Source organism: Heterocephalus glaber, unplaced genomic scaffold, assembly GCF_053883595.1.
Source record: "Heterocephalus glaber isolate CG9 unplaced genomic scaffold, H.glaber_assembly_v1.0 deba00001457, whole genome shotgun sequence".
In the NCBI taxonomy this organism is placed as follows: Eukaryota; Metazoa; Chordata; class Mammalia; order Rodentia; family Bathyergidae; genus Heterocephalus; species Heterocephalus glaber.
Window position 1 is genome coordinate 20,641,315 of NW_028258305.1, and position 26,312 is coordinate 20,667,626.

The window sequence follows — 26,312 nt, forward strand, 5'->3', positions numbered from 1 at the left end:
TGCTATCTTAGCAATATTTAAGTCTGAATCCATGTACCTGTCCATTTATTTAGATCTGAAGTTCTCTCACGAATGCTTAAGTTTTCTTTGTTTTGCATATATTTTGTTAAATATGTCCCTTTTATTTCATTTTCTGCAAACTACTGTAAATGGTATTTTCTAATATTTAGGTTTTTCAGTTTGTTGCTAACATGTATACAATTAATTTGAAAAATATTGATGTATTTGGTACAATTGCTAAATTTAGTTCCAGCAGCTTTTTATTATAGTTACTGAAAAATTGTATACTTATAAATCCTCTCCCCTAGTTTCTCTTAATCTCTTAACAAGTATAATAGTATGGTGCAGGTTACAATTAATGTATTGATATATTCTTATTTTTAAATACAGTAACTTTTTTTTTTTTGTTCCAAGATTCCATCCAAGATATACATGTGTAGTTATTACGTCTCTTTAGGCTCCCCTTCATGGAAGAGAAAGTTTCTTGAACTTGTTTTGAGATAGTCTTGCTATTTCCAGGCTGGCCATGAATTCAAGATCCTCCTGCCTCAGCCTTCCAACTGCTGGGATTACAGGCATGTACCACTATGTCCCAGCTTCTCAGGCTGTTTTTGTGCCTTGAAAGTTTTGAGGATTACTAGTCAGGAATACTGTAGGATGCTGAACTACTGAATGTATCTTCCTACCTCACACCTCTACCTCAATTAGATCATGTGCTCCGGGAATATCACAAAGGTCCATTTTTCATATCCTATCAATAGTACCCGCTATCAGCATGAGTGACAACTGCTGGCACTGACTTAAGCTGCCTGGCTAAAGGTCTAGTTATCAAGTTTTTCCATTGTAAAGGTGCTTCCTTTGGATACTGGTCTTTGGAAGCCTTAGTCATCAAGCATAGCCCACAGTTTAAGAAAATCCTGCCGTGCCACCATTCCTTCAGGGTAAAGTATATGCATAATTTATTTGTAATTCTTCTGCTTAGATTTTTTTTCTTCTCCCCCACTGACTATTCAAACATTTATTTATATCACGCTAGGCAAGTGCTTTATTACCAAGCTTTATTTCCAGCTATTTTTCTAAAAAAGTATAATTTCTTTCCCTTTCAGAATAGTAAGAGGTAGATAGTGATGAATGCAATGAGAATAAAATTTTCAGAAACACATGACCCCCAAATGGTTATAATTTGTAAATGACTCTGTATTTCAGAGATGGCAGAAAAGGGGGGGTAGTTTAAAATCAATATGGCTGTCTTAACTCATTTCAAATAACACCATCTAGAAAATACTAAATTACTATTACAAAAGTTTAAAGGGGTTGGAAATTGAAGCTCAAAGTGTTGCTTCTAGGGGCTAGGGATTTACCTCAGTGGCACTGTGCCTGCCTTGCAAGCACAAGGTCCTGTATTCAATCACCGGTACCAGAAAAAAAAAGTGTAAAATGTTGCTTCTATACATTATTCCATTTTATATTGGACGTTCCAATTTTCAGATGGTATTATTAGTATTTTTGAAGTAACATTACTGTACTTAGAAATAATTTCATATTCTCTATTTTTATTTCAAAATGTCTCATATATGTAATAAATAGGAAAAGGCTGGGGATTTAGCTTAGTGGTTCCGCCGCCTGCCTTGCAAGCGCAAGGACCCGAGTTCGATCTCCGGTACCAAAAAACAAAAACAAAAACAAAAACAAACACTTTCTCTATCAAATAAAAAATAATAATAATATAAATAAATAAATAAATAGGAAAAAGTTCAACTTTAGGAAGAGACTCATTTAATTAACAGTATTTTGGCTTTCAATGATTAAGATATCTAAAAATCATAAAAATAGTAAAACCAGATTCTTTAAAATTCTGAAATTAAACCTTTAATGTGTATGATTCCAACTTTGTAACAGAACAATGTAAAGTGTGTGTGTAGAAGTAGGAGTTACCTAACATCGACACTACCCCATTATACCTCTCCCCACAGAACAGAGAAACCACAAAAGTGTTATAAAACAAAGTTTATTCTGCAATGCTTTATCATAATGGATCGCATCTCTTTGGTAAAAATAAACTTTATAAACATTTTAATAATCAGAGATTAGATACAAAAACTAAACATTCGTTAAGTTGTTTTTAATAGGAGCAAAGACTGGCAACTGAGAAGTGGTTCACTTGTGACTGTTCATCTACTGGCAGTTACAACTCAAACCCAGGACAATTTTTACACTACACCAGAAAAGAAGAACAGTTCAATAAATGTCTCGAATTGGAAAGCATTCTTATACTTTCATTTAAAAAATAAATAATAATTACAATGGATTGGCAATTATACATTTTTATACACTGTATGATGGCAACACAATATGTGAAAATTAAGCAGTTTAATAAAAATGTACAACAATTTTAAAAACAAGTTTTGACAGTGGCACTGGCAGTTAGATGTAAAGAAAAAAATGGCAGGTATAACATTAGAATACTCTATTATTTTGCCTTTCAATAAATAACTTGACTACATCATTAACACTGAAGTAAACCTCATTTAAATCAAAGTTTACACATTTCAAACTAAGAAAATCTATAAAGTATATGTAAACCAGAAAGTCTCAAAGTTTCTTAAATACTATAGTTCCCTCAAAAGGGTGTTAAATTACTATAGTAGTTAAGACAGTTTTTATAACTTTATGAAATATTCATAACTATTGCTAATCTGTTGTTTAAACTGCTGGGAAGGGCCTCCTGGTCTACCAAAACACATACATTCCCTCCTTAACACTTTCTCTAGCTTTGAATTTATGCTAATGTATATTTAACTATCTAGCATGAACCTTTTATATAATGCCTCAGAAAGTAGCAAAAAAAATTATATACTAAACTTTACAATATACAGGGACTCTAAGTTAAGAGAAGTCACATTGGCTAGGAGGACAAGAAAAGCTTAAAGGTGGAAAAAGGGAGGTGATCCACCAATACTTAGCTTTTCCATGAATACAGATAATGTTTTCTTTCTCTGAATTTGAAAAGTAAATATTAACTTAGTAATATATTGCACAAATAAAATGCAAAAATACATATTCAAGAAACACTGATTCTATTTGGGAGGTGAAAAGTTAAGATTAATTGTGCCAAGAGACAAAACTTTTACTAGAAATCTATTACAAACTGGAATTTGTTGCAACAAAATTTGTATTATACTGATATAAGGCAAGTTACATATTAGCTTAAGTCACAATTTTAAAATATTTAGTTGAAAAGTATGTAACCTCTCTAACCTACGTTTTCATTGCAGCAAAATTTAATGACTGGGCATTATGATTTCTAGTCCATAGGACTCAGAATGACTTCCTTTATGTGGAGGGTGATGAGCCACATTTGTATCAACATAGCTGAAGACTTAGATCATTGTCTCAATGGAAGTCATGAGGGGACTATAATTAAAAATTTTGGTTCTTTCTTTCGAAAATAACTGCCATAGTCTATTAGTAAATGAAAAGTGATGCACTGAGTTCTGTACAAAACTCAAGTGTAAAATATTGTGCAACTTCTCCCAGTTAGCTTTTAGTATACAAGAGTTTATCTTCCTCACAAGTGATGAATGTAGCTTCAACATCTGAATTTGTGGGAAGAGTACATGAAGAGGGAGAGAAAAATCAAAGAACTTAAAGTTGTTACATATATTGAAACAAAAAACTTTTAAGATCCCTATTTGAGCTGAGAATAACTCTCCCCCTCCTTATCGTAGGTCATTTTTCTTTCCTTGTAAGGAGTGTCCGACAGACAGGACTCAGGAGTACCGCTGTGGTGCAGAATGCTAGGAGAACAAGGCAGAGTGGGACCAAATCATTGAAGAGTGTTACACTGCTCTATCCAGAGGTCACAGTAAAGAACTTAAAAATATTTTGTTATTAAACTGATATTTGTAATTTCTGTACTATTCACAGTGTGGTAAATGAATTTTTTCATCTTTTATTCATTCTCTATAGTAAAAGAGATTGAATTAGTTTAGTCATTTTCTGTTGATATGACATGAGGAAAAAATTTTAATGTCTCATCCTATATTATCGACAAAGGAAAAAGTTACTAGATTTCAACAGCACCAATTCTATTAATGTGGCCATCCAGATTCAATTAAAATTAGCCAGGGATTTAGCTCAGTGGTTCCAGCGCCTGCCTCACAAGTGCAAAGTCCCAAGTTTGATCCCCGGTACCAAAAAAAATATGTATTAACATAAACAGAACAGAGAACTTTAATGCTGTTATCCCTGGCTTAAAGTCTTACCCATGGAAAAAGACGCTTTTGTTATTATTCTTCTCATTTGACAGTTTTGCTCAAAGTTAAAATAAGCCGTCTCTTTAAAAATCCACAAAAATGTTTTATTGTCATAAAAACAGCTGAAGGCAGGAAATTAACATTGAGCCTGACACTGTATGTATATATATGTATATAAATTATGAGAAAAATGAAAATAAGTTCATTGTCTATGACATAGGATATACCGTCAGACAAGACCAAACTTTTAGAAAGCTGCTACCACCATTGTAAAAAATACATATATATATATAATGAATTATAGTATTAGTATCTCTTGTTCTTTCTGAATAATATAGTCAAACTAAGTAAATGATACGAAAAACTGTCTTATATAAGCAGATTTTGTTTAAATATTTAAAATACCTTAGTCAATGCACTTTTGGAATAGTAATATAAAATCTTTTAGCATGGATTAATGGCACATGTGAGTATTGTACTGTCTTCTCAAAGAGTACTGTATAAGATCTAATTTCATGAGTTTTAAATCCCTGAAGGTATTTATCTCTACAGCTTCATTATGTCTTTTAAAAGTTAATTCAGCAATTGTAACTCATGCAAAATTTGGAAAGAAGTTTTTTCCTAAATGACCTACCTTACCTTATGACAACATAAGTAGGAATTACTCAAAATGTTTTACTACACTCCATTCCTATTATATGACTCTCAGAATGCAGTGTATTTAGAAAGCAAGTAAAAGGTTCTTTTATTGCAAAAGTATGTCAAAATGGATATTACTCCATAACAAACTCTACGGCTATATCTTTTCATTGGATAAGTTCTATTCAACAAAGACAGATAGTGGCTAAAACTTAACAATGGTTGCAAAGCATTTTGGGAAAGAATAAAAGGGCTCCAATGAATGCTATGCAATATCTGTTCAATAAAAATATTTCAAAGATACTACTGTATCATAATAGGAATTAAGAGTATTTAGATGAAATCACATCCCAAAATTGCTTTTTCTAAAGCAATTAGAACTCTTTGTTGTATTCTCTACTTATGTTAACCAAAAGGGACTTCCTAGACATCTAAGATCTTTTTCAATTTATATTTGACTTTGCTCGTGCTGCAACAAAAAGTAATTTAAAATAAAAAATAAGACAAAAAAATCTAAATCTTATCATAATAGATTGTGTGTCAGGACAGGAGTATATGAGAAAGATATCAGGGAAAATTTTAGCTGGATCAGTAACTACAGTTACAGTTAGTTACAGTGGAAAGGAAAACAAAAAAAGTATAGAGTTACCAAGTCTTACATTTTGATGTATTAACAGAAAAAGATTTTTTTCCTGTAAGTTTTAAGAGAGAGACTGGGCATTCCCTTACATAAAAACTTCCAAATCTTGGAGACACATCACCAAAGTTATGCTTTTAGGTTTTTATATCACATATTTATCATTGAACATGATCCTAACAGCAATTATTTAATAAAAAAATTTTTTTAAAAAGTAACCAAAAATGTTTTGAAGGAAACAAGTAATTGGCACCCTTCCCCCACCTTAAAACTAAAGAAGTCCATTATGGCTTTGATATCCCTTTTAGTAGAAGAGTATTGCCACACTTTAAAATAATTTCACACTAACCAGTATTTCATTTTTTCCGCTGCTTTTGTGTTTTTGCAGTACTTATTAGGGAACCTAGGCACGTACGAATTCCAGCAAGGTGGAGCAGAGATCCGGCTGCCTCTTTGAGCTCCTCATCAATTTCCTGACACGACTGTTTTCGCATCTTTTTGCCTGGCTGCCCTTTTTGAGAGGTATCTACACAAGCCTGTGCCGCATAGCCACTGTCTCCAAGAGGGTCATCTTCGTAATCACCGTCTGTGTCTTCTTCACTATGAAATCCTTCACTGCCGTCACTGCCCGCATGGCTACTCTTTGGGAGGAATTCGTACACCTCATCTACAGAGGACAGGGAAGACACGCTTGACCTGGATGCACACCGCTGTACTGCCATGCTACTGGCACTGTAGTTGTGATCTTCTTTTGGATCAATGCTGGTGGCTAACGAATCACTCTCTTGTAATCGTACAGCACTGGGATGACTAAATGCATGGCCATAATTCCTCTTTTTTTGCAATGATGTTTTAAGAGGAAGAGGCTTCTCACCTGTGGAAAACAGCACTTCCATCAATAGGTCAAATCCATTTGATTGCAAAAACAGACCACTGAAAACTACTGTTATCACTCCTGAACATGAGGTGCTTTAGATTATTAATGTTTTATAAGCTTTTTCATTTCATTACTCTGAAACATTTTAAAAGCATTTAATAATATGCTTTGCCCTTTCCATAGAGCATATAATTATTTTAAACTATTTGCACAGAATGCCTCAATATGAATATAGCAGTTGGATTAGCTAACCATTTGTTGGTATTTAGGTTGTTTGCAATTTTTTACTACTATACATAATGCTGAAATGAAAATTCTCTGGATGACTTTCCTCACACACATGCAAATACTTTTCTAGGAGGAATACCAAGAAATACAATTGCTAAGTAAAAGGTTATATGCATTTTAAATTATTATTGGTATTCTCAAATATGCAACAGTATATGACAAAACCTATTCCCATACTCTCAATCTTTTTTTTTTTTTAAGACACTGGAGGTTGAACCCAGGGCCTTTAGACTGAGGTATGGACTCAGACCTTTTTATTTTATTATTTGTTATTATTTTTAAAATTTTGAGACAGGGTCCTGCTAGGTTATCAGATTGCCCAGGATGGGATATAACTTGCAATTCTCCTGCCTCAGTCTCCCAGAGTGCTAGGATAACAGGCATTTGCCACCATGCACAGCTTAGCCATTATTTTCTTTATCATCTCTGAGACAAAAACAAAGGCATTTCAATCCTGTATTTTCCATTTCTTCCATTTCTACAGTAGTTCACCTTTTTGCATGTGTACTATCCATATTTATTTTGTCTTCTGAGACCCACTTATTTCTGTATCTTGCTGACTTTTCTGTTGAACTGCTTTCTTTTTAATTTCTTACTTGTAGGATCCTTCAGAGACTCAATGTTAATCTTTTGTCTGTAATATATGGTTTAAAAAATTCTGCAGTATTTTGTTTACGTTACCTTTCTTCCTTTATTTTAGTGGTGCTAGAGAGCAACCAGGGCCTTGCACACATGCACACGCCAAGCAAGTGCTCTACCACTGAGCTTCCCCACAGCCTCCTTTGGTTACTTTTCCTGAAGGTATTTTTCTTTGTCAGAACCGTAAATTTACCCATCACTTTCCTGTACAGATTTTTGTGTTTTGTTTCTTAAAGAAGCTTTTCCTGTTCCAAGTTATAAATATGCTTTCCTATCTTTTCTTTCTTTTTTTTTGGTACCGGGGATCGAACTCCGGTCCTTGCACTTGCGCAGCAGGTGGCGAAACCACTGAGCTAAATCCCCGGCCCTATCTTTTCTTATTGATACCTTTCATTTTTATCTTTAGCTCTTTTAAGGTCATTTTCTAAATATGCTATATTCTCCATTTCTTGGTCAATGTAAAAAAATTTCTCAGCATTAACTTCAATCTTTCAACTGTTCATATAAATAAATGGAACTATAAAACTGACACTAAGTTATTCAGCTTAAAATAATTTAACTGGAAAGTAATTTGCCATGACACTTAAAACATTTTGTATTCTAAATGAAATTTGAAAAGGTACTCATGAAGATTTATTTTGAAAAAAAAAAGCATGATTGCTTACATTCTAAAATCCCTTGTTCTATAGAAGTATTTAAAAGTATCATTGCAGTGGCAGCATCAATATCAGATTCTGAAAAGGGAAAAGAGTGGCAATATTAATGTCCTTTAAGAGAGGCTGATGAAAGTATTTGCATGCACTCAATGATAATCAGCACCAAGATTTTGCTGTACATTTTCCTACTTAAAAGGCACAGACATAAATTAAACATCATATATATTATTGTGCAATGTGCTTCTGTTCACTTAAACTATGGGACAGTTTTGTGAACAGTATTGTGTAAAAGAATGGAGAGGTACTAGAGAAAATACAAGTTCTCTTTATTCAGAATGAAAATAAACATTTGAACTGCATTTCAAAAGGTTCATCCTTAAAACTAAATTAGCTGAAAGTGTAGAGCATTACTACTTTTGAACATTTTTCCCTTGAATAATATCGTATGCATATCTGCAGTTAAATGTGACATTAAGCTCATGCTAGTTGGAGAAGATAAAAATACATGTAACTAACCCCAGGCACATTCAGCCATCTGATCTTTGACAATGGGGCCAAAAACATGCTGGAGGAAAGACAGACTCTTCAAGAAATGGTAGTGGGAAAACTAACTATACACATGCAGAAGATTCAATCTATACCCCTAACTCTCACCACATACTAAACTAGATCAAAATGGATCAAAGATGTAAATATTAAAACAATATGCTGGAAGATAAATAGGTAAAACTCTTGAAGATATAGGCACAAGCAAAGACTTTCTGAACCCCCAAATACACAGGAAATAACACCAAGAATCAAAGGATGGGATCATTGCAAATTAAAAAGCTTCTGCATAGCAAAACAAACAACCAAAAGAGTAACAGACAACCTACAGAATGGGAAAATACTTTTGCCAGGTATATTTCAGACAGAGGACTAATATCTAGAATATATAAAGAAAAAAATTAGACTCTCCGCCCCAAATAAAAGACTCACTCAGAATAGGGCAACTGAAATGAACAGGTACTTCTCCAAAGGAGTGCAAATGGCCAATAGATACATGAAAAAAGGTTTAACATCTCTGGCCATTAAAGAAATGCAAAATGAGATTCCATCTTACTCTGGAAAGAATGGCCATGATCAAGAAATCAAGTAAGAAATGCTGGTGAGGCTGTATGGTAAAAGGAACCCTTTAACATTGTTGGTGGGAGTGTAAACTAGTACAACCACTATGGAAATCACTATGGAGATTCCCCCCAAAAACTAAAAATAGAAATTCCATTTGACTTAGCTACTCCCTACTCTAGGTATCTTTCCAAAAGAGTTGAAGACATTATATTTCAGTAGCATCTGCATACCCATGTTTACAGCAGCACAACTCATAACAGCCAAATCTTGGAAGGGAACTATATGTCCATCAACAGATGAATGGAGAAAGAAAATGTGGTATTTATACACAAAGGTGTATTACTCTGCTATGAAGGATTTATTTGAGTCATTTATGGGAAAATGGATGCACCCTCAGGTATAATGTTAAGTGAAATAAATCAGACACATGAACTTAAAATGTTGCACACTTTCTCTTATAGGAGAAACCCAAAGTATAAATAAATTAAAGAGTAAAATAAAAGATAGATAATAGGAAACAGGGAGGTTGATCTTTTGCAAATGTGAAGGGGACCAAGAGATGGAGGGAGGGGAAAAGATGGGAGGAGAGGAGACATAAAAACTATTAAGATGTGTTATGTACATGAAACTCCCCATGATGAATATAGTCATTTTAATATTAGTACATGTACTGCAAACATGTACTAATACAAATAAAAATTAAAAAGTACACATAACTGGTCAGTCCAGGTCATCTCAATCTATAAATGCTAAATGAATTATTTTTGTTTTGTCCTAAAACAAGGTGTCACTATGCAGTCCAGGCTGACCTTGAACTTGTGGTGATCTTCCTGCTTCAGCCTCCCAAGTGATGGGATTACAGGTATGTGCCACTATGCCTGGCAACTAAATGAGTAATTATTGTGGCAACAAAAATATTACTAATATGTAATGTTTCCATTGTAATTATTCACAAGCTTATAAGCCCTAGAGATTTAAATAGTATTCACAAGGTCAGACATAAATATTGCTATTTCATGAGAAAAAAGGGCTTTAAAATGCTGGTAAAATCAGCAGATAGTTATATCTTCTCATACCTACTTATATAAGTTTTTCTCCATGTTGGTGATGTATAAGTCTGAATAATTAATTGAAGAAAAAAATAAAAAAATTGAGTTTGAGGACAGCCTGGGCTACATACTAAGTTAAAAAAAAACGGGGGGGGGGTGAGAAGGAGGGGGAGGGAGGAGAAAATTCGAAAATGTGTATAAAACATTAGCTTTTACATAAAGAATGAAATTTAAAGAATATCCAGATATGACGACTTCTATCTATATCTTAATTTTTTTATTTTTGATACTGGGGATTGAACTCAGGTCTTTGTGCTTGCACAGCAGGCAGTGAAACCACTGAGCTAAATCCCTGGCCCTATCTATATCTTAAAGTTGGAAATTTTTGCACTACAGTTTTCTAATTTACTTGTAGTATCTACTTATAACACTATTATGGATTTAAAAAGAAAGCCATGAAGATACTGACTTGCTTGCTCCCTGACTTGCCCATAAACTCTTTTAAGGTTGGAAATGTTACTGTTATTGACTTTAATTATCAGGCTCTGATACATCTCTCATATTGTCTGCAATGAGACAGCACACAATACCATACAATTCTTTTCCCTTGAATAAACTGTGACCCTATGAAACAAGAGTGTCTACACTGTTGTCATCTTAATTACACTGTCAGCTTCTTTGGGGTAGAAATTTTGTCTTATTTTCTATGTTACCATAATGCCTACAACAATAGTAGGCTCTAAGAAATTTTTTGGGGAAATAATAGAATATATTGGGAATGCTCTATTCTGTCATTCATTCAATAAACTGAATATCCTACTGAGAGCTTAACATCATTCTACATTGTGAATATATGGCAGAAAACAAAATAGGAAAATCCCTAACCTCTTAGAACCCAAAGAATTAAAACATAATATAACAGTGATGAGCACTGGGAAGGAAATGAAGGGAGGGAGAGAAAGAGAGAAGAGGGGGAGGGAAAGGGAGAGACAAAGGAGGGAGGGAGGGAGGAGAGAAAAATGCTAGGGAGGTGGCTGCAAATTTTTAAAATTTATTTTAAAATTTTTATTAGTATGTTTGCAGTTCATAATGATTATATTCATTGTGGGGAGTTGGTATATAACACATTTCTGAATGCAATTTTAAATAGAGAGGCCAGGGAAGTCCTCAAGGGGAAGAGAAGAGCTGGGCCAAAACCTCAGGGAGTTGAGGTGCGGGAAAAACATTCCAAGCAGAAAGCACATTAAGTATAAAGGACTGAATCAGTGATGTCCCACAAGTCATAATCGAAAGGCCAGGCAAAACAAAGACTCCAATTTCTCTTTTAGAATGAGACCTGAGACAGTTTGAAAGTGTTTGTCTATGAAAAATAGGAGTGCATCTGCTATCACCATACTGTCTCTCTGTGTGATCTGGAGAAGGGTGACTTGTCCTGCAGGGAAAGGGTTCCCTATTCAAGGCCTGTGCAGCCAGAAGAGTGGACTGTGGGCCGGACTTCAGAGTCCACTCTGCCTCAGCCAGGTGCCCATGGCATTAGGTAAAACCCCTGACAGAAGGATTGTATTCCAGGAATGAATTCACTTATCTATTTATTTAGCATTACTGGGAATTGAGTCAAGGGCCTTCTCACTGAGCTACATCCCTGGGACTTTTGTTATTTTGGCGGACACAGTCTTACAAAATTGCTCAGGCTGGGCTCAAACTTTGGATCCTCCTGCCTCAGCCTCCCAGAGTGCTGGGATTACAGGTGTGCACCATCATGCCCAGCAATAATTTTTATTTTCATGAGAGGATCAACATACTTTGCAATTTTGTAAATGAGGGAGGTAGTGCTAAGGTAGAGAATCTAACATGAAACAATATTATAATGAAGAACAAATTACAAAACATTTATTACCTAATAAATGAAATACTTATAAAACTTTCTTATTAAAAATAAAGTGTATATTGAACAGTTTAATAGGCTTATCCTGAAAATGTCTTGGTAAAACTATATTAACATCATTGCTTTTGTTAGTTTCTGAATTTTTCACATGATAAAATTAGGTACTCTTTCTTTTTTTTTTTTTAGGTACCGGGGATCAAACTCAGGACCTTGAGCTTGTGAAGCAGGCGCCGAGCCACTGTGCTAAATCCCCGGCCCACTCTTTCTTTTTTTAAAATTAATTTTTGCAGTACTGGGGATTGAACTCAGGGCCTTCACACTGAGCAACATCTCGGTTCTCTTTTTTTTTTTCCTTTCTTTTTTTTGGGGGGGGGGGGTACCAGGCAGGCGCAGCGCCACTGAGCTAGATCCCCGGCTTCTCGTTTTTTTGATACAAGGTCTTGCCATGTAGTTCAGGCTAGCCTTGAACGCAGTATATACCCCAGGCTGGCCTCAAACTTGTGGCAATCCTCCTGCCTCAGCCTCCTGAGTGCTGGGATTACAGGCATGCACCATACCTGACACTCTTTTTCTTTTGGAGACAGGGTCTCCCTAAATTGCTAAATTGCCCAGGCTGGCTCGAACTTTCTGATCTTCTGCCTCAGTCTCCCAGAATGCTAGGATTAGAGGTATACAGCACCATGCCTGGCTAGGTATTGCTTCTAAAAAAGTAGAATGATAGGAAAATATTACTGGTAGAGAAGTTGTTATAGCTGGTTTAACTTGAATTCTACTACATGAGATTAACTTTGTAGTCGTGCATGTCTATAATCTCAACACTCAGGAGGCTGAAGCAGGTAGATGGTTGCAAGTTCAAAGTCAGCCTGGGCTACATAGTAGGTCAAGGCTAGCTTGAACTACATAGTGAGACCTTGTGTCCAAAAAGAAAAGAAATTAACTTTGTGAAACGATACATTTCTTTGCAAAAGATTTTACCTATATTTGATTTTATTTAGACTGTTTTTAAAACATGTATTCTGCAATGGTTTGCCAATTAACTCTTAAAGTTTAACCTCATTATTAAAAATAAGCAAAGAAATGACCCAAAACATTGTGGTATTCAAGAACACTTGATTATCAATGATTTGTCCAAGGCAGAATCTTGAACTTCTTAGATCAAAAGCAACAAAAATTCTCTGGGTAGAATTTACAAACATTTTATTTATAGTATAACCCAATCAGTTTGGGTATTAAATTTAAATTGAAGACTCATTTGTTTATTGTCACACTGAAAATCCTTCATAATGTTATTTTTTCACAGATAAAGTACTTGTGCTATTTTAAAGGTGTCTACTCCTTAAATAGCAATACTATTTGCTATATTATCTATCTCACATGCCTAGGTCATCAGGAACAAAAAATTTCGTAGTTCAAAATATCCTAATTCCATAACAATAAAGATGTATCAAAACTGTTAATTTCTATTTCCTGGCTTACATTTCCTTAGCCAAGATCCTAGGACATGATTAAGAGTAATTGAGAAAAAAAAAATCAAAATATCAGTTTTAGGCTTGTGAACGTAAAAGTTATAAGACAAACATGTTTCTGCCATCTGATTCTCAATCCCTATGTTTAAGGAAATGATATGGAAACTGTAAAATTAGAATTTAAACAGTTATAAGCTCAGTAATAACCAAAAAACGATTTATCGTCCCTCTATCAAAACTAGCATACACATTTACAAGGCATGCAAATGGAGAAATGCTCTTGTAATTCTTCAGAGTCGGACAATTTCAATAAACTACCAATACTTTAAGCTGTCTGGCTCATTGGTTCACTTTCATTTTACTAAAATATAAACTCTACAAATCTGCAACCTTAAAATTCAATTTAGATGTACACTTAGCCCCTAACATCACACACCAACTGCCTTAATTTTATATTTATTTTACTAGGTGTTTTAGTATAAATACTAAAACTTACCAACTGGAATTTGAATTCCATTTTTGTCTGTTTTGCTTACTGATAGAGACTGGTGCCTGGAACACTATCTTAGTACAGCTGAGTAATATTTTTAAACATGAATTTATTCCAAACACAAACCAAGCCAAAATCTTGACCAAGAAGTTTTTTTTGCTCTCAGTATGCAAAGTCCTATGTCTCCAGCTATGTATTATACAATGCTGCAACACAGATACTGGCACATAAAATTAGCAAGTTGAGCAAGAGACAACTATACTTTAAACAAACTGCTGCATCAGTTTTGGCTGATACTGGTTTCTGGATATCCTAAACCTAATCTGTTATTAATCCTACTTGTCTAACTGTATCTCTAATATAACGATTAGAAAAGTTGATTCTATGAAGTGAAGTGCAATAAGAAATCTTTATAAAATACAAAACTGATTATGTCACCCAGTTACAGTATTTAGGCCATTTAGTAGTTGTGTGACCTTAAATTAATCTCTCCAAAGTTGTTTCCCTATTTGTAAAAAAAAAAAGGAGGGGGGGGCAATTCCTCAAAGGTCTGCTGTAAGGACTGAATGAGGTGATGTATTATCACAGTGAGCAACTAATTGCTTCCTGTGTTATTTTTAGAGAAATAAGTTTAAACTCATTGTGCTAAATAAGCACACTGTAAACCTCTGCTTCCTTCCCCTTGCCCATGCTAAATGACCACATCTACCTGGCCTTCTGTACGCCTAGGCCAGTGGTGGCAGACCTACGGCATATGTGCCACACCGGGCTGTTTGTATCAGTGAGACCTCTTAAAAGGTTCACTAACACTGGCTTAGGCTTCAGTTGCACTCATCAACCTTCTAGACAGGCCCCTAGCCAACCTTGTTTCCTGCTATCATTGTGCCCTCTCCCTGCTCTTTGGCAAGCTGTCCTCCTAGCAGTTAAGTATCCTCCCAACTTTTGAGGTCCAGCTCAACTATCACACTTCTTTCTCTAAGAGGCCTTTTATGCCCCTCATTAACTTTAATTTTTTACTCTTCTTCAATTAAACTGTTTTCTGACAGCAGGGCCTCAGTCTCTTATCTCTGCATATCCCAAAGCATCTACTACAATGCCTGGAAAAATACAGGAGCTCAATAATTACTTGTGGTGAACATTTAATCCACTTGGCGTTTTTCAAACTTTTCTCTAGAAATAATAAAAAACATAGAAGCTAATTCTCTCAAAATTTATGAATGTGCCCTAAAATAATCAGATTTGATATAAATTTGGTTAAGTTTTCTTGAGGTTTCATGTTTTTCTCTTTAAAACAAGAGAATTTTGCATTCTATTCCAGAACAGACCTGTAGTTGTTTTAATCTAGAATCCCAAATCACCTTCCCCATTTAGTTAATTATGATTAGGTAATTCTTTTGAGTATAAAAGGCTAGAGGGAAATAAGGTGTTAGCCCTGGAGAGATAATGCATAATATGTGTAAGCTATCTGATGAAGAAGTAGTACCTATGCTCTAGTTATGAAAAACTATGGCTGCAACTAGCAGGAGAGACTTGTGGAAATGTCTGCTCCCCAAAGGAAGAAGCCAGATTTGAATGGAATTAGAGCAAGATGAGATTTTAACTAAATTAAACCTGAGAATCTACAAAGAGTATGCTCTCATAATGTGTGTATGAACTGAACTTGAGAGTATAAGAATCAGAAGTTACTGAGGCAATAAAAAGATGGGAGTTTCAGCAATACCTAGATGCAAGAGAACACATTTACCCATGAAAGTAACAGGAAAATCGGTATTGTACTTGCCTTATGTTAAGGCAAAACATTATCCAATTCTCTACCAACTTAATCATTTTGCAGAGTTCTCCAAATGCTTTTTCACCCACTTTGCCTCTCTTTTTACAAACATCAACACTGGTTTTGAGCCTCAGCTTAGTATAGGTCCAAAGAGCAAAAATGTCTCTGATAAACAGAAAGGCTTTTAGTCTGAGAATTCTCATTTTTGTAGGTCATGGAAATGTCTCTAGACTTCAAACCAACAATGTACCAAAAACTCATTTTAACATATTATTAATATATAAAATTAATTATAAGCAGAAAAAAATTCACTAATTTGGAATTTGATTTGATTTTTAAAAGCATGAAAAAATTCTTTGAAAGTCAACTTATTAGCTTCCTAAATTAAGGTTCTTCACAGTTAACCTATAAAAGAAATATTCTGAACTATATTCTAGCCTAAGAGATAGCAAATTTCTTCAGCAAAGGGTCAGAAAATAAATATTGTATGCTTTGCAGGAGGAGACAAAAACAATGATATAATATATAAGTCTCTGTTTCAACTACTTAACTCAGCTGTCTTAGTTTTTTTTCATGTCTTGAAATATTATTGCTCTTCTGATATTTTTCCCCAGCCATTTTATAAATATAAAGCCATCCTTAGATCATGGGCCATACAAGCACAGGTAAAGATAACTCTACTGACAGAATCACTGAGAAATTAAATCCTATTTTCAAGGAAAAACTGAAAGTGAAAGCTGAACATGGTGGCGCATGCCTATAATCCCAGCTACTCAGGAGGCCAATGGAGATGGATGGCAAGTTCAAGTCAAGCCTGGACAACTTAGCAAGACTCTGTCTCAAAATAAAAATAGAACAGGGCTGGAAATGTACTTCAATGGTAGAGCATTTGCCTAGCATGCTCAAGGCCTTGGGCTATTGAGAAAAAAATACGTATGTGTGTGTGTGTGTGTATACACGTGGGCATATGCATATATACATGCAAAAACATATCAACTCACATATATGGCATAAAATTATACCAAAATGCTAACATAGAATAAGGGTGACTTTAACTTTTCTTTTTATAACTGTTTTACTTCCCAAGTCTTCTGCAATTAATGTATAATTTATAATGGGGAAAAAACCCCAAAATCCTAAATTTAAAGCTGTGTTTTTATGACTTAAAAGATTAATCTTCACACATACCTTTGAGAGTTCGCACCTGGTTCTGCTTGAGAACAGAGCTTAAATAGTGAGGTGATAAAGAACCACTGAAAAATGAACAGAAAAGACAAATATGCTTATAACATCTTTATTTCACTTTTTGTAGGATTTAGTCACAAATACAGCTAATCTGTACCACTAAAAATACAAACTATTTTTATCTTGTTTTCTTTGCTAATGATACTCAGTTTAGGGAGAGTCTGCTAAAGCAGAAAGTGCATAGGGACCAAGATTAAATCATAATTATTTGGATATTTTAATACAAAATAATTAATCTCTTAGTTTCTTCATCTGTAAAACAGGAATAATTAAATCTCTCAAATAGGGTTGTTGTGTTAAGTAAGTAAGAATAATGCAATTAAGCCAGGGTGGAGGTGCACGCCTGTAATCCCAGCACTTGGGAAGCTGAGGCAGGAAGATCTGCAAGTCTGAAGCCAGCTTGGGCTAGATAGTGAGTTCAAGTTCAGCCTGATCTACATAGCAAAACCTTGCCTCAAAAAAACAAGAAGAACAATAAAAAAGAATAGTGATTTTAAAATGCATAGAACAATAGATAACATTTAAATTCTTATTTGGTTTTATATTAGATATTTAAATTTTATATAATATTAATATAGCTATTATCACAGAAATTGAAAACATGTACCAAAACAAGTGTTTAAGGAAGACTGTATGGTAATAATAACAAACTGTTAAGTTTCTGGTTTTATTAATAAATATCAGTTATCAAATTAAACTTTCTATATGGAAAGACACTAACAGTTTTGTTTTGTTTCCAGAAAATAAAAATTTTTGAGAAAAATTATTTCTATTCTTGGAAATTGTGATAGTACAAAAAATTTTGTTAACAAAGTTAATTTTCTACCGACAATTTTTACATATACTGTATCTCATTCTCTTCCTCATACTTTATTAGAGGGTTACATACTCAAAAGCATATCAGATGGAACTGTTACTTTGCAAAACAAAAAGGAGAAAATGTCTCATTACTAAGGCTTTAAAGCCAATACTGATAACCTTTTTGCTATTATTTACTGTACTTTACACAAAATCTTCTGTTTAATATCTAAAGGCTAAAAACCCTAAAATGCAACACATCACACACACAATAAAATTTATGATGATTTACAAAAAATACTGCAAATTTTCCCACCTTGAATTTTTAATTAAAAAGAAAAGCACAAAGCTGGGTGTGGTGGTACACACTTGCAATACCTGTATACTCAGGAGGCTGAGGTAGGTTCAAGGTCAGGCAGAACTATATAGTAAGCCCCTCTCTCAAAAAACAAAAACAACAGCAAGAAAAAAAACCCTAAATAAAACAAATAAGTGAACATAAACAGAACTTTCTATTAGTTTCTAAATTATTATTTAGCAGAACACCTCATAAACACTAACACTAATAAAGAACAGATGAATTCCCAAATGAGGATATAAACTCAGGTAACTTCTTAGAGCTTTACTTCATAAAGAGAAATTAACCTAGTAGTTCCATTTTCAATGATCCATTTAATCTTCAAACATGGCAAACAACTTAAATTGTCTATGGCCATACCACCCTGAATGTGCCTGATCTTGGAAACTAAGCAGAGTCGGGTCTGGTTAGTACTTGGAACAGGAGAACAACTTAAATTCTCAACTAGTTATGGATCATATATACCAATGACATTTCAACTTTAGCTTTCCTAGTTTGTTTGTTTGTTTGTTTCTGGATTTCAGCTATAACTTGTCCTTAAAAAGCTAATACCAAGTATTCAAATGAGCCAGGTGTGGTGGTACACACCTGTAATTCCAGCACTCACGGAATCTGAGGCAGGAGAAAAGGCTAAATTACAGCCCAGCCCAGGCAATTTAGCAATTTAGCCAAGACTCTGGGTCTCAAAATAAAAAAACAAAAAGAGGGTGGGCGGGGGACGTAGCTCCATACAAAGGCTCTGGGTGTGATCCCTAGAACAGTGCCAAAGAGAGAATTCAAACAAACTACTATATGAAATGTTCATAATTGTTGTAGTTGAAAGTAAATTAGTATTTTCTCCTATGAATATGCTTGAAATATTTCATTTATTAAAATCCTTTTAATATTTTTCTTTTCTTTCTTTTCTTTTTTTGGGGGGTACCAGGGATCAAACTCTGGTCCTTGCACTTGTGCAGCGGGTGGCGAAACCACTGAGCTAAATCCCTGGCCCTTTTCTTTGTTTTTTGAGACAGGGTCTTACTCTAGCACAGGGTGTCCCTGAACTCACAGTGATGCTCCTGCTTCAGCTTCCTAAGTGCTGGGATTACAAGCATGCGCCACCATGCCTGGCTATGTTTTTCAAAAAAATAAGCAATACAAACCACCTTAAAGTTACCTTAATAAAATTTGGCATTTTCAACTCAAATGAATGTATATAATAAGAATTTTTAAAGATTTAGACTGCTTAGGAAAAGAAAACAAAATCAGACCCAAAGAGGTCACATAATTTTCAGATTTAACTTTAAATGAGAAAGGTAGAAAAATCAATAGGAGCCACTGGGTTTAAAAATAAAAGCCAAGAGAAATTTTAAGGAAATACACTGTAATAACATTTACCAAAAAAAAGGAAAAAAACCGTCAAAGCATTATTTTACTTGCCACTTAAAATTTTAGACATGAATATATTTTTTAAACATTAAAATACTATGAAAGACAAAAACTTAGAAAAAGAAATATAAATGCAGTATGCATATAAAAATATTAAACTGTTAATCATCACATTTAAAATTTTTAAATAAGCTGGACACCCATAGTGGTGGTCCATGCTGTAATCCCAGCACTGAGGAGGCTGAGGCAGGAGGCTCTTGAGTTGTAGGCCACCCCAGGGCAATATAAGTACACCCTATTGCTAAACAAAATTCCCATGTCTTAAGAGTCATAGCATTAGTACTGCAAATAATTAAAATAATTTAATTTTTTTGGAATTGAAATTATAACTTTCTCTATAATATTGTAATGACTAAATTTCCCTCATGTGCATGTGTTTCTGTGTGTACACAGAAGGGGCTCATGTTAGGCAAGTGCTCTAGTACCTAGGTACATCTCCAGCCATTTTTATTTTATTTTGAGACAATGCCTCACTAAGTTACCCAGGCTGGCCTCAAACTTGTCATCCTTTTACCTCAGCCTCTGGAGTGGCTGGGATTATAGGTATAAACCTCAGCACCTGGCTCAGAATTTATGTTCTCAACTGTCCTCTTGTTTCCCTGTGTTTAACACAAATTAAACCTAAGTAAAAATGTCTTAGGCTAATGTCATCCATAAAGACTTTTCTATACAATTAAACAAATTTATAAAGACATACAACTTTAGGGGCCGGGATTTAGCTCAGTGGTATAGGCTCCTGCCTTGCAAGCATAAGGTCAGGAGTTCGATCCCGGATATCAAAAAAAAAAAAAGGCTTACAACTTTAAGTTTCTTCATGTCACACAATAAAATCTAGATCATCATGGACAGTTATATGGCAAATCCTTACCTTTGTGGAGAGGAAAAAGGTTGCTTCTTCAGTGCCTGCATGAGATTGGGTTTATATTCTGGATCAACACGCCACAAGGAACCTTTCCCATTAACCTGAAACAAAATGTACAACAATTAATAGCCTGGAATTTTTTTTTTTTAGGACAGGGTTCCATTTTGTAGTTCATTCAGGATGGCCTGGAACTTGCAGCAATGCCCCAGCCTCAGCCGCCAGAGTGCTGGGATTACAGGTGTAAGCCACCACGAACAGCAACCTGAGGGCTTTTATACATACACAGTGAGAATGATTTTAATAAATGTTGAGGAAAAGCCCTGTGGTATCTTTTGCACACAATAACAAATCATAATGCATTTGCTAAGCATGCTTATAGCCACCATGTGATGTACAAAACTTCCACTAGCTCACAAGACTAGAGAGGTTCAAATTCATTAACATCAAGTTTTACATTATGCTTCTGTATTGTAAAAATTCTTGAATTGCAAATTACAACTGCATTAACAATTATTTAGGAAACAATAAAATTGGGTTGGGGATATGGCTCAGAGGTAAAATGTTTGTCTAGCATGTGTGAGGCCCTGTGCTGATCCTCACCACCACAAAAAAAACCAATAAAAATGTACTTGCTTCCTGTTCCCTGGCTCATTTCTGCTTGTATAAAATATATATATATAAGATTTAATGTAATCTCCTCAGTGCTTCCACTTCCTAAACTTTTTCAAATTAATATTAGTCCATTAGCCAGACTCTTTATCTGAGTATTGTGTCATAATTTTTATAGAAGAATGACATAATGAAAGAATATTGTTCCACAGGCTTAAAAACTGAGATCTTGATCACTGCTTACTGACTGCCTATCTGATACTGGATAAAATCAGTTACTCTCGCAGAGCCTTACCTTTCATTCACATTTCACCCATAAAAAAAAGAACAATTCAGGCCACTTCACAGAACTTTGATTAGATTCAATAAGGTAATTTATGTATAAGTAACACAGTTGCAAAATAAATGAATACCAAAAGAGTTATTTTGTAACTGGCACTGAGTAAGTTATTGAATGTTGGTTGAGTAACAAACAAGACCTTCTCATTCTTTTACTCCTAAGAAATGAAGAAGTCTAACAAAACCATCAAAAAAACGAATTCTAAATAAAAGAAAAAAGGTAATAAAGAACAAGGGACAAAATAAATTTAGAAAGAAACGTCAGCTGTGGATAGGTGCAACAACTGAATGTAAGTCATTGTTAAACATCCTAGCAACTTAAATCTATAGGAAGAGAAAACCTATGGATGTACTTGGCACACTGGCATTCAGTAGTAAGCTATCACATTAATTACACTCAACAAGTATTTGACATTGCTATCGTTTCCAAGAAAAGTTTTATAAATGTATTTGTGGATTAAGCGATAAAACTTAATCACGTGCACAGTCACTTGCCCAGATGATAAATGTGTTTGGATGATAGGGAAATAAAATTTTAAAGCATTAACACCCACATCCTTTGCTCCAAAACCAATTCAGTTTCATATAGAAAAGATATATATTATGGGTTATTTTTCATACCTTGAGCAAGACAATTATTTCAATAATTCTAGCCATGTTCTATCTTGGTGTTCCTAGGATTACACTTCTAGACTTCAAGTTTACTTTTCAAATTCTATTGTGAAAAGACTACAAATTGTTTTGATCACAGTAGACTTGCCACTTCCTTGAAATAGCAAATTACAAGAACTGGTTTTGAAAACTTGCAGTTTCGGGGCAGTTAAGCATCCTGAGTATGGTCTCAAATAACAGTCTGGTTTATGTTACCATGGCAGCACTTCCTTTCACTGGGTCTGGTCATGAACTATCAGTAAGAGGAGATAAAACCATGTATTTGCTAGTCTAGGCAAAAAGGAACTTATTTTTAACTAATTCTCACTTAAAAACTGCCTCTATGTTATTGTGCTTAGATAATGGAACACAAGTAATAGTTTTAGTATTGTTTTTAAACTAAATTCACCATAAAAAATCTTTTGTGCAATGGAAACAGGAAATATGTGTTTTACTATTTTGCATTTTGCAACTACACTGGATTTAATTTTGTAAGAAACCACTGAAAGTTTTGAAGATATGAGGAATATAGCAGGGGTCAAACTTTAAAAAAGATTTATCTTAATGGAAGTTTTAGAGAATAAATTGGGAGATGAAATGTTATGTGCTTGTCTTTCATATTTTAAGAATTATCTGACTTGTCCTACCTTTTCAGTGGATTTTTTTGTTTGTTTGTTTTTGATAGGGTCTGTCTCTCTAGGTAGTCTAGGCTGGCCTCCAGTTCCCTGTGACTCTTCTGCCTCAGCCTCCAAGTGCTGAAATTGCAGACTTGTACCACCCTGCCCAGCTTCAATGGCTTTTAAAACCACCAAGTTAAAGAGTAACTGATTAAAACTGTACTAAAGCAAACAAAATTTAATTCCATTTTTCTGGATTAAAATCTCAGTTATAATGTTTTAGTTGGTCTATAAAAATTTAGAAAAGTATATATAAGATTTAGGAGTTAACATTTAAAGCATAAACCAGAACTACATCAAACCAAAACACTACCATGTCTACCTTTTGTAATTTTAAAATCCTGAGACAGACCAGTAACAAACCAAGATTTTTAGATCTGTCTTTTGAGAAATAACTGTGGAATGGAGGACAAAAGAAAAAAAAATCATTAGCTTGTTGGGTATGATTACAACTTGTAAAGTTTGATCTAAACCTTGCCATCTTGCCTTCTTTGGAGATTATCATTTATAGATAGCAGCTAATCATCAAAAAAGTGCTGTCAAGGTTGCCAAAGTCAATTTCAACATTTAATGGAAATAAGTATAACTTACTTCGCTTCCACAGATTGGAACAAAAAATAATGTCACTTCAAGGGATTAACTCAAAAATGGTCTTATAAGTTAAGAAAAAAATCCATATACATTCCTCACTGAACTTGAATGTATTTCTTTTTGTCTAAATCTCAGACATTTAAGCAAAGTGCTCTACTGATTTTTATGACCACCATCATCTACAAGTTCCTTCACTCCTACCTTGACTTGTGACAGCTTGCCAATTTTTGTTCCAATATATTACAATTTCTATATTTATCCTTATTTTTAAATGGTAAAAAGAATTTCTTTCTCCTTATCAAACTGTACCCATATTCTGCACTGTACACCTTCCCATTCTCTAGTTCTTATTTCCTTAATTCTTTTCTTTCTCTGAATATTCAAAACTACTGGGCCACCCACTAGACCTCTTCTGTCTCTCTTAGAAGCTATCTTTCTCTCAATAAATATTTTCTACTCTTAAAAAAACCCTCACATTACATAAATAATGCATACATTTAAAAATTATGGGCAAGACCAAGTCTCTTTTTGAGCACTACCACAAAGTGTACCACACTTGATATATTGCTCTGCATCTTTATTACAAACAACACTATAGTGACTACACTAACTCATCTTCTTGTGGACAAGTATGAAATTACTCTAGGGGAGAAAGCAACATCTGATCGGCTAGATCAAAAAAGAAGTACATTTGTAATTCTTGTAACTACTGCTAGTGTGCTCTCTAGAATGGTCATACTAATTTACACTCCAGTCTAGGGATATATAGCTCACTGATAGAACGCATACCTAACTTTGCATAAGGCCCTGGGTTCCATTTGCAGAGGAAAATGAAAAAAGGAAAAAAAATTATACTCCTATCAATATTTCCCCATGTCTTCACCTAATTTGGTATTATCAGATATTTAACATTTTTACTTTCTAATAGATATAAATGAATTGGGGGTGGTTGCTGTTACTGTTGTTCTTTTACTCTGTATGTCCATATTTACTAATGAGTATGAAAATCTTAACATAGGTTTATTGGCTATTTCTGTGAATTGCCTGTTCACATGTTCAGCCATTTTTCAATTACATTTTCTCTTTGTTGAATTATATGAATTTCTTAAATATAGTAGTAGAGTACTGATTATAAACATTTCTACCCCACATTTAGTAACATTATATCGCTGGGGATTTAGCTCAGTGGTTCCACCACCTGCCTTGCAAGTGCAAGGTCCCAAGTTCGATCTCTGGTACAAAAAAAAAAAAAAATTATATTGGTAGCTTGATGTTACCCATGATGGAAATATTTATATTACAGAAATTTGCAAAAGCTAAACCTTTTATTTCCTGCCAATTGTTAGGCATTTATCAGCATGCCACGGATTATAATATTTCAAGCCATAATCCTTTGGCTTCTGTTTATCTCAACAATTTGACACTATGGCCGTTTGTACTTAAAGTTTTCTTCCCTGGCTTCACTACACTGTACTTTTCCTAGATTTTCCTTGAGGCTGATAGCTTTCAAATTTGGAGCTTTAATCATACCACATCATCTCTAATCCTATCTCATATTTCTAAATATCTACTAGTAAATATTACCCTTTACGTACTGCTCTAAGTGTACATACAATACAGCAGTTCTAAAAGTGGAAAAGAATTAAGTGATCCAATTAAATAATAAAAATCTAATGATGCACTTTGGAAAGGACATAGCCAAAATTTCTAACAGTAGAATAAAAATTATATTATCTTCCAACCTCCTTCCTTACTTGGAATTTCCCCATTATAACAAAATCCTTTCCTTTGGAAAATGAGCAAGGCAATTTTTCAAAAACAGTATTTTACTATATATTGTGTCTGTATTTCATATACAGAAATCATTTTCAATAGGGTATAGTGGCTCATACCTGTAATCCCAGCTCTCAAGAGGCTGAGGCAGGAAGATCACAAGTTCAAGGACAGCCTGGCTAACTTAGTAAGACTCTGTCTCAAACCAGAAATATTGAAACTGCTGGAAATGGGGAAAACACTGAAAGCCATAGGCCCAAGCAAAGACTTCTGACTTCCTAAATAGGGCTCCAAAAGCACAGGAAATAAAGAGAATCAAAAAATGTGACTGTATCAAGTTAAAAAGCTTTTGGCAAAATAAACAACAGAGTGCCCCGGCGCGGTGGCTCACATCTTTAATTCCAGCACATGGGAGGCTGAGGCATGAAGACTGATGTGAGTTCAAGGTCAGCCTGTGCTACATAGTGAGACTCCCCATCTCAAAAAAAAAACAAAAAAAAACCCAAAACAGAGTGAAGACACAATCCACTGAAGAAGAGAAATATCTTTGCCAGCTACTCTTCTGATAATTAGTATCTAGAATATATAAAGAACTCAAAAATCAACTCCCATAAAACAATGGACCCAATTAAAAAGTGAGCAAATGAACCAAATAGATATTTCTCAAAAGAGTTAAAATGGCTAAGATACACAGTATATGAAAAAATGTTCAACATCTCTAGCCATCAGATAAATGCAAATTAAAATTGTATCAAAATTCTATCTCACCCCAGTCAGAATGGCTATCATCAAGAACACACAAAAAAAATTCAAACAAAAAGAAAAAGTCATGACAATGATAAGTCAATAGGTATCAGTTTTAACTATCAATGTTAACGGTCTCAATTCACTAATCAAAAGTAACAGAACGGCAGAATGGGTGAAGAAGCAAGATCCAACAATATGCTGGACACAAGAAACACGCTTAATTCAAAAAGAAACTCATAGACTGAAAGTTAAAGGGTGGAAAACAATACTCCATGTGACAGGAACCTGAAAAAAAGCAGGAGTAGCTATCCTCTCTGCAGATCAAGTGGATGACAAACCAACACTGATTAAGAGAGACAAAGAAGGACACTACATCCTTGTAAAGGGAACAGTCTAAGAGGAAGAGATGACAATCATAAACATATGCACCAAACACTAGTGCACCCAACTATATAACACAAATACTAATGG

The 26,312-nt window shown here is 34.4% G+C and overlaps 1 protein-coding gene across 5 annotated transcripts in view; it reads right to left on the reverse strand.

Annotated features, from left to right (window-relative positions):
• Positions 1–1,992: 1,992 nt before the first annotated feature.
• The window catches only part of Foxn2 (forkhead box N2), a 71,680-nt gene continuing 47,360 nt past the window's right edge, over positions 1,993–26,312 (reverse strand). For 4 of the 5 annotated variants that reach the window (XM_087216414.1, XM_004839415.3, XM_021253839.2 and 1 more), the window contains exons 3-6: positions 20,461–20,555; positions 16,952–17,016; positions 8,002–8,070; positions 1,993–6,406 (exon numbers count right to left, since the gene is read on the reverse strand). In XM_087216414.1, coding sequence (XP_087072540.1) covers positions 5,889–6,406; positions 8,002–8,070; positions 16,952–17,016; positions 20,461–20,555 — 747 coding nt within the window. In that variant the 3' untranslated portion in view covers positions 1,993–5,888. The remainder of the gene's footprint in view (positions 6,407–8,001; positions 8,071–16,951; positions 17,017–20,460; positions 20,556–26,312) is intronic. The other variant, XM_004839416.3, reaches the window with a different exon arrangement.